The following is a 10,000-nucleotide window of genomic DNA, read 5'->3' as shown; positions in this document are numbered from 1 at the left end:
CTCTGTGGGGGTCTAACAATGTGGGCCTCATGAAGTACTGAGAACTGATGGGCCAAAGTTTCAAATTCGTGAGACATTTTTAAACAAGCCAAACGGTTGATTCAGTAGAATAACACAGATATAAAAGTAGGTCTGGAGTGTTGTTTATTCTTCCCTATAATAATTCAGAGTTTTGAATCAAGTTTGAAGATTTTAACTGGTTAATAACCCGTATAGGTATATTGTAATGTCCGTAAGGAAAAGTCAGTCTTTTTTCATTGCATGCATGAATTGGCTGTGATGGCTATTCTTCTTCTGCTGCTCTTTTAGTTTGTTAAGGCCACCATTTCAGCACTTATTATTTTCAAACTAAATTCATTATTAAGAAAAACATCTTGAAATAACTGTAATGTCCGTAACAATCACTAATTAAAAGACAAATAGATGACAGTTCCGATTTGTGCCAACACAAAATCTTGAAACAAGAGTGAGCTTCTGTGATCCAATTTTGGTGAACTTACAACTAGGGTAAATGTCTTTAATGAAGATGCCGAAGATTTTTCCGGCCATTCTTTGTAGCTCAAGGTTCATGCTGCCAACCCCTACAATTTAGCAGCGGCCTGATTATCCGTAAACCATTTGACGTGAGACCCGTCGAGCACCGGGACAAAGAATTGTAAAGATAATTCAATTACGTTCAGTTTCCTGCAACCTTTAACAGTCTTTCCACATTTTATGGCATACATAGTCAGCATTTTATTAAAACCAATAACAGAACCGCGACCGATGGGGCTGGCGAGAGAATACACGAAAGAGAGTTTTTTTTTCTGGTACTCGGGTTTTCCCCTCTCCTCAAAAACCAACATTTGATCTGATTTGCGTTAATTTGTTGATTTCAGTGTACAGTGTCCCCAATTAGTGAGGCCCTGTTAGGGGTAAATTCCGACAAGCGACATGGCCTTGAACAGGCGACATGATAGCCACGAACTGGCGACGACCCACAGACTATTACAACGAATTAGCAAAAGCGACACAAATGTCAAGACTGACCGACAGCGAATTTCAGAATTGTGAACGTTCTGCGGACTGCGGAACATTTGTGCGTAAACAATTCGTCGTAATTACTTAATAATGATCATTGTTAACAATAATGGCCAATTATAGCTAATAAGGGTCCAATAAAGGCGAACAGAAATACATCTCATTTTACTGCTGTTTTGATTATTCATTTCATGTGATTGACGTATTCAGTGCATCACTCCCTTTGAGGACTTTTCCACTTTGCGTATCATGTTCTCCCTGCATGACTCACGTGCGCACTCCATCAGTCTGTCAGAGATACTTCTATCTCTACTGATCGCGTTCATCTTGGTGTTCCAAATCGTAAGCGAGTTATTGAAATACATCACTATCAGAGTCATAAGCGAGTCGTCGGAATGCCAAACTTGTGCACGGTCAGAGTCACGTGACGGGTCTGTTCAACATCAGAGACCGCGCTATTGTTTAACCCTTTGAAGTTTGCCGAGTTTCATAACCACTCTACTAACTATGATTTTTCACAGACCTTTTGTAAACGCGTGCCTTGCAGATAATGAATGGTCGATAATGTCCTTCCTCCTGGGTTGTTATAGTTACAGAAAAGCACAGTCTGACAACTAAATCAGAGTTGAACTCGGAAGAAACATTAGACTCTTGCACTATCAGAATTGTAGAAACCAGATTAGGCCTTTATTCACTTGTATAGTTTACCAGATGGAAGTTCATTGACTTCAACAACTATTCCAAGTACTCTGAATAGGTATTAAACATTAAAAAAGGTCTCAAAACCCTGGGCTTAAAAGTACTAAAGATAGAGGCCGTATGTTCCGTTGGCGTCGTTCCAGCGAATGGGGATTGTCAGAGGGGCAACAAGCTAAAATTTATTAATGAAAGTCCGACAGGTGACACAAGAATGTCCGAAATTGCGACATAGCTAGCTGTGAAATTCAGACGGAGGACATGGGCACCCCCCTCCCCCCTAAGAGGGCCTCATTAGTGCTTTAGCGCTGGAAGACTTGATACCTAAATAAGTTCCTTTCCTTTCCATCTGTGGCACTTACTAACGAAACAGTCTCTACTATTGATCATTTCAATATTCGTTTTTCAAAAATACAATTCCTCGTGGCAATACTCATCAAGATGAAACTCCGAATCCCACTGATCAGCACATAAGGTTGGCATGACTCAATGTGTAGTCATGATCCTAGCGATAACTTGGCCAGTAAACGACACGGAGATATGTCCAGAAATGCACGCAATCGCAAAAATAACAAATACATTAACCATACAATAAGCATACCGAAAATAACAGTTATAGCAAAAATAACGAAAGTAAAAAGAAAAATTATAAATGTCCATATCATATCAGTGCTTAAGATCGTTATCCGGTTGTTCACATGCTTCCGAACGACAAGTATGGTTATCATCGCTCCATGCCGCACTTCAAGTTTTTTTTCGTAGACAGAAAAAAGACGCCGTCAGCCCAATCCATTAAGTTATTTCAGAACCTCAATAACTCTGGTTCAGAGCTAGGGCTTTTTTAAGGTTAAAACTTTCCTTATTTGGATGTAAGGTATCTCGGGCATTTTCACACGCGTGGAGAATCGAGCTTATTTAATTTTTGTCCATATTTGGGCATAAATTTAGTGTCCTAAAATCCCCCGCTTTGCTCATTAACTCTGGTTCAGAGCTAGGGTTTTATTAGGGTTAAAAAATTTTCCTCATTTGGATCTCGTGCATTTTCACACGCGTGGAGCATCGATCTTATTTTTGTCCATATTTGGGCATAAAATTAGTGTCCTAAAATCCCCCGCTTTGCTTCAAGGAAAAGAGTTGCAAGTTACACGCTTCAAGATCGTGTCCTTCTGGTTATTTACGCTGGTTCCCTTGTGAGACATCTCTTGACAAAAGTTTGTACCTTCCGAAGTTCCGAATCCTGCCCGATGCACTGAATCATTAAGCGGATTGACTTTGATTGACGTCTGGTGTGTACGTGCATGACAAAAAGTTCAAAACTTCCGCAAACAATTTCACTTTCGAGAAGGAAACGAAAAAGCAACCAGCGCCTGGTAAATCAGTGCTGTGCTCTCATTAATTTGTAGGCATCAAGCCATAAGGAGAAATTACAAGGAGAAATTAGCCGAGCTGTCCCCAAGAGGTTTCAAAATTCATAGTGGTGTTAACACAGCTTCTAACGCTAATGATGTTGATATTTCGTGGTTTGGATAAATCCTACTCCGGAGTTTTGCTGGCGATGATTTTGAGCCTTGTTTGGCCACAGGTAGCCTTAACGAGCGACACTGTCCCAGGACTGAGAATTAGCAAGTCAGGAGAAGTTGTCATCGGCGGACTGTTTCCCGTTCACGTACGTGGAGAATTTAGGTCAAAATATATGTCTTTGGCCGAAGCTATGATCTTTGCGATTGAACAAATCAACAACGACACAACCCTTTTGCCTAACGTTACGCTCGGATATGATATCTCGGATACAAACCTCATAAATCGTCGCGCTATGAACTCCACTTTGGATTACGTAAATGTTCACAAATTTGCATTCGGCAGTCCACAACTAAACGAGAAGTGCAGCATTTTGCCTTCGGGTCAGCTGGCCCCGGTCGTCGCGGTTGTAGGAACTGGAACGTCGAGATCATCGATTCTGGTGTCCAATTTGTTAGAAGTTGAGGATATACCACTTATCAGCTATGCCGCTACAAGCGACGAACTCAGTAGCAGTGCATATCCATCATTTTTCCGCACCGTGCCCCCGGATCGCTTTCAATCCAAAGTGATGTCGGATATTGCCCGATATTTTAATTGGACTTACGTGGCTGCTATTGCCACTGACGATGCCTACGGTAGATCGGGGATAGAATTCTTCCGAAAACATTCCAAACTCGAAAGAATCTGCATCGCTTACTACAATGTCGTGCCCATGAATGACGAGAAAACGGCCAAAATTCGAAAGATTATCGGCGAGCTGAAACTATTGGAAAATGTGGGCGTGATTGTCTTGTATGGCACCTCAGCCCTCAGTGTGCTAAGAGAAGCTTTAAGACAGGGCCTGGAAGGAAAAATATGGATTGCTAGTGAAGCCTGGGGAAATCACGACGCTGTTATTCACGAGAAAGAGCTTCAGCCAGTCCTCAAGGGAATGTTGGGGGTTGTTTTTACTGAACTTACAGTCCCTTCATATAAGCAATATCTGTTGTCACGCACATCCCTCTACAGGTCTAACCCCTGGTGGAGGGTATTTTGGGAAAACCAATATCATTGCAGTTTCAATGTTACTCCCTCCGGTGGCAAGAAGCGTTGCTCCGACAGCCTGAGGGTCACGGAGGACATTTTTGAAAAGAGCCTCTATGACAGTAAAACTACCTATGTTATCAACGCTGTGTACGCAATCGCACATGCGTTAGACGCCATTTTCAAGTGTAAATCCCCTCCAATGAGCCATTGCCCGCGAACAAGACCTTACGTTCAGCCTAAAGATGTCTTGGAATATTTGAAGAAAGTCAACTTCACGACTGAAACGTCGAACGTCTTTTTTGACGAAAACGGCGACTCCCTAGCTACTTATAGTATCATAAACTACCGAGTGGATAAAGACACTGGAGGCCGCGTAGAGACGGTAGGGAATTGGGAAGCACAGAGGCTCAACCTCAACTCAAGTGCCATTGTTTGGAATGATGGGGTGATGGGTAGAATCCCGCGATCGGTTTGCAGTGAGAAGTGTAAGCCGGGATACCGACAGACGGAAGAGATAAACTGCTGTTGGCAATGCATCAAATGTTCTCAGGACACAGTTTCGAGCGTCTATGGGGCCATGAATTGCACTAAATGTCCCGTGGATCACATCTCAAACGAGGAACGCACAAAATGCCTCCCAGTACCCCTGGAGCGCATTCACTGGGACGACCCCGTAGGGATAATTATCACCTTCATTGTCTGCTTGGGTGTGCTCGTTACAGTACTTGTCGGTGGTGTGTTCATATGGAAAAACAACACACCAATTGTGAAAGCCTCCAATCGAGAACTCAGTTACCTATTTCTCTTTAGCATTGCCATGACCTATCTGTGGGCCCTGATAAACTTAGCAGAACCCAACGCTATCATCTGCCCAGTATCAGAAGCGTGGCGTTACATCTTTTACACCATTGCCGTCGTTGTCCTTGGGGTCAAGACAAAGCGTATTGTGCATCTGTTTGAGCATCGCGTTCCGCGATCTGCACTCACCAAAGCCGGTTTCATCGAGAAGCGCAAACATATTCTTATCATTGTCGGTATTGTGGGCTTGGATGTTTTTGTTCTCATTATCTGGTTTCTTTTGGATCCTCCGCACCCAGAAATAGACAAATCCGTGAGAACATCTTACTATCTCGGATGTAAGATCACGTCTACGCTTGCGGGAAGCTTCTGCCGTTATCTGCTTGTTGCCATTTTGGTCACCATGTCGTTCGTCTGCGTTTACTTTGCGTTCAAATCCAGGAAACTTCCACACAATTTCAACGAAGGCAAATTCATTGCGTTTGCGCTCTATGTGCTGGTCATATCGTGGCTGACATTCTATCCAGTTGCTTTGACGATTCGTGGGAAATACACTGTTGTGGTGTCTGGCTCGTCTTCAATCATTTCGGCAACTGGTCTGCTTGTGTGCATCTTCGTGCCTAAGATGTACATCATCCTGTTGCATCCTGAGAAAAATACGGTGCTTTACATGAAGAGCCAAATTTCTAACCACACCTTCCGTCGGAGCCCTGTCGACGGAGAATCCCGACAAAAGTCACATCCTTCGGAAAGCAGCTATTCCCAGCAAGGATCAGCGACATCCGCAACCAGTGACATTGAGTTCTCCGAGGTACCAAGAATCCCCAAAACTCGCACGCACCGGTGAAATTCAAGGCAGTAATAAGGTTATCACCTATTTATAATAGTTTAATTTACTCGATAGCAACCTTTCTTTAAAATAATAAGGGCGCTATAGCTAGGCAAGACGACGAAATTGGTTCTCCATGCGCATGCCCTGCCTTCTAATCCCGTCCCGACCTCTGGCTGGATTTGTCTTCGGTGTTTCCTGAATGCCGAAGCCCGACACAATTTCACCACACTTTGCAATTAGTCACTCAGCCAGTCGACCTTGCAAACGTATTACCTTTAAGACTTATCTTGTTAAATTAAAGGCTTTCTTTTTTTTTTCTCCTTCTTCGGGGATTGTAACAATGTCAACCATTTTACCCCTATGTCCCGTTTCTCGAAAGTCCCGCCGATAACTCTTTGTGAAAGTGCCATCTGCCTGTTAAGAAAAAATGGTTGTGAGAATTAACGACCTGAAACCTCTGCCTTTTTAATTGTGACAACCAAAAGTTTTGGAAGTTAGTTTCGAGAAACGGGCCCCTGGACGGAGGGAATGGGTTTCATGATGAACAAAAGACATAAAAGTTATATATTTCAACTGCGGAGAGAGTGATAACACTTGAAATGGTGATCGTTGTTATGAGCGCTACTTTAGCAGAAAGTAGCGCCATGAACCTATGACCTCTCCGGATACAAGTGCCGTGCAAGGCTGGGTTTTTCAGGCCGCTTATTTGGCTGCTGTTAAAGTAGTGTTCATAACAGTGGTGACCATATTGCAAGTGCTTATGATGCCTTTCGTTAAATTGCAATCGTTTTTGTCGTTATCAAGGTCATAACGACTTGGGAAGCGCTTTCTTGGAGGGATTTTTAAAAATTTAATTTGCAATCAAGGCTTGCTCGTAACGGGAAGTACCAGAAGCTGGAACAGTCTCGCACTGGCGGTTAAAATGTGCTGTGTCTGTTCCGCATTGTCTTCAATAATCGTTAAATTCTGAACATTGATAGTTCTTCCCAGCTTTGGCTTCTCAAACGGACAACTGGTTATGGGTCTATTTTAACACGACTTTTTTTGACAGGAGACTGAATTTTCACGCGGATAGTTTTTAAAAAAAGGGCTTTATCGAAAAAAGAGCACTGTAAAACGTAACTTTTGGTTTGTGATTGTGCTTTTTCTTTAATTTTTATTGTCAGTGAACCTGCTTAGGCATCACACTGTGTTCTCGAATGAAACGAAAAGAACCCACTCACCCGATAGTATGGACTCAACGGCGACGTTGACGAAAACTCCACAAACAGTAATAAGCAGCACGTATTTTAGCGCATACGGTGTGCGGTCACACAACGACCTGAAATCGCCAAACTGTTTGTGGTTCTGACGACAGCGAGAGTATACAAATATGAACCTTTTATTCTTTCTTTTTTTTTTTTCATTGTTTGCCCAAGATCATTTCCTATTACAATATTTCATTCATCACCGTAGTATAATTATTGAGCAGGAAGTCTCAGGAGCCTTTCTATAGGCTTATCTAGGAGACCCCCTTTACTAACTCTTAATAAAAACTAGGCGATGCATGATATGTAAGTTAATTTACAGATTGATGAAATAAGGCTACAATGTTGTAGGTAACATAATAGCCACTACTAAAATATGCCTGAAATCAGTTAACAGATAGATCAGAAGAAAATACAAATTGGTATCAAGATTTAAAATTAAGAAATATATAAATCTAGAATATCTATATTTGATTCGTAAGGATAATTTTTTTTAGTTTTCGTTTAAAAGATGATTGACATTGGATTCTTTTTAGATCACTTGACAAGTTATTATATATATCTATTCCCTTATAACTTATACTTAATTTTCTAAGATTTGTTTTAATTAGAGGCTTGTGCAATTTTTTCGTTGATCGTGTGTAATAGTTATGTACGTCTTCATTAGTCTTGAAAATGTTCTTTAAAGAATTTGGCAATTGATTATTTTTGAATTGATTTGTTAATATGACAATGGTGTAATAATTAATTTGATATACATTCAGTATGTTTAATTCATCAAATAAAGATATCGAGCTATGATTGTATAGTCATTAAGTAATTTTCTTTTGCAGTTTATATAGCCTGTCTAGATGGGACTGGTACGCATTAGCCCATACAACATTTCCATAAAAAATATGAGGGTAAATTAAAGCGTAATAAATTCAATAAAGATCTTGTCACGTAATGCCTTGCTTTGCATAATATTCCTGTTAACCTAGATATTTTGTTCGCTACATAATTAATGTGTTCATTCCATTTTAATTGCTCATCAATTATTGTACCAAGACATTTTGTGCTTCGTACTTGAGTAATACAATGGTATTTTATCTTAATTCTTAATTCCTGATCAACTTTTTTCCTGGATGATTTAAACAGCATGAAATTTGTTTTCGTGAGATTAAGTGATAATTTGTTTAATTTTAGCCAAATGGATACTTTTTCTAATTCTTCATTTATTTTTTCTATCAAAGTATCCAGATTTTTGTGAGACATTAACAAATTGGTATAATCTGCAAAAAGAATGAAAGGTAATAGTTTTGAACTGTCACATATATCATTAATGTACATTAAAAACAGTAGAGGACCCAGGACTGAGCCTTGAGGAACTCCACATTTTATTTCTTTTTTATGTGATAGTTTATTATTATATCTGACGCACTGATATCTTAAAATATTAAATATCTTATTCTCTATTTTTACTCTGAACTGAATCGCTTGTTGTCAATTTATTTTCAGGATACTTCGCTCATATTGTACGACGTAAATAAAAGAGATGAAATAATGACGAAAGACTCTTGACGGGACGTTTTCGTCTTAGATCTTAAACTTTTCAATCACGGTACTGCGGTCAAAAACGGAGATTCAGTTAATGACACTGCGATCGAAGTGTACGGCAAACAGCAAACGGTCACCTAACAGAAATTTGCAGGGGGGCCTGTTCCACTGAACCGCCGGAAAATTCTAGAATCATTTTTTGTTAGCAATTGGAAGATCGTACATTCGTCACTTTTCTGCATTCGAGTTTTTTCTATCAGTATCCTCGAGTCGCGAAGGAAAAAATTCAGGAAAAGCGTCCTCAAATCTTTTCTCGCGAAAATAGTTCCTTTTCTTTCTTAATGCCACTAATCACTGGTCGCGTGAGTCTGAAACCACAAAACAAGGAACATGCAGATTTATCGCACGTCATAAGTGCACAATTTTTTTTATTATCAAACACGCCTGCGGGTCAAACATTTCCTTGTTGTCTTGAAGAGGAGTTTTCTTTATCTTTATCTTATTCTTGTTGTCTTTTTGTTAAATCCAGCTAAGAACGTCCCGATAAAAAACAAGCCCAGCGTTTTGCTTTCATTTTCGCGTGCATGGTAGATGTTTCCACGTGTTTTGGGGCAAACCACAGTAAAATGAAGCGGTTCCATTTGTGCTTATTCCGTTTCAGTACAAACGGAATACAGTATGAGCTGAACATCGCTGTATGATTTTTTTTACCAAAAGAGGAAACATAGGAAAAGACAAATAGTCAAATAGAATTGTCGTTCTTCAATTCATTTTGAATGGAAATTTTAAAAATATATATTTATTTTAAACGAACCGTGCACAACCTTTCACCTCACCACAGCAGACAGAAGTTTTGTCGAGTAAAACGTTTGGACATGATTAAAATAATTAACTTAGAAACGGAAAATTCAGTCACTTGGCATAGTTGTGTCCACACAGAAATGTGTTTTCCAACTGTGTCGATATGATAAATTGGTCACTCCCCTGAAAGCTGACATTTCGAGCGTTAGGCCTAGTTTATACGTCGCGCTATCGTCGAATTTAATTCAGACGAATTATATTCCATTAAATTCGTCCTTCCGTAGACATAAATTGTACCGTGGATTAATGGATCGAATTTACTTCTCAACCGGAGTGCAATAATTAATAATGTACGAAAATAATCTATGCATTTCATTCGACGCTACACTGGTGCGACGGATAAACTGATGGCGCTTTAAAGATATTTTATCCGTCTTCTCAGGACGGATAAAGCGTCTAGGACGAATTTAATGTAACACACGAATGAATTGAAATCGTTTTAGAATTTATTTTAAAGTAGGAC

General features: G+C 40.1%; 1 protein-coding gene across 1 annotated transcript; it reads left to right on the top strand.

Moving 5' to 3' along the window:
* The first annotated feature begins 820 nt into the window (after window positions 1–820).
* Window positions 821–7,941, top strand: LOC137996885 (extracellular calcium-sensing receptor-like). The gene has a single exon (XM_068842518.1). It carries the CDS (start codon window positions 3,218–3,220, stop codon window positions 5,906–5,908), a length of 2,691 nt encoding a protein of 896 aa, XP_068698619.1. The 5' UTR covers window positions 821–3,217; the 3' UTR covers window positions 5,909–7,941.
* The last annotated feature ends 2,059 nt before the right edge of the window (window positions 7,942–10,000 follow it).

Source organism: Montipora foliosa, chromosome 3 (genome assembly GCF_036669935.1).
Source record: "Montipora foliosa isolate CH-2021 chromosome 3, ASM3666993v2, whole genome shotgun sequence".
In the NCBI taxonomy this organism is placed as follows: Eukaryota; Metazoa; Cnidaria; class Anthozoa; order Scleractinia; family Acroporidae; genus Montipora; species Montipora foliosa.
Note: the sequence above shows the minus strand (reverse complement) of the source record. Positions and strands in the feature narration are given on the sequence as shown.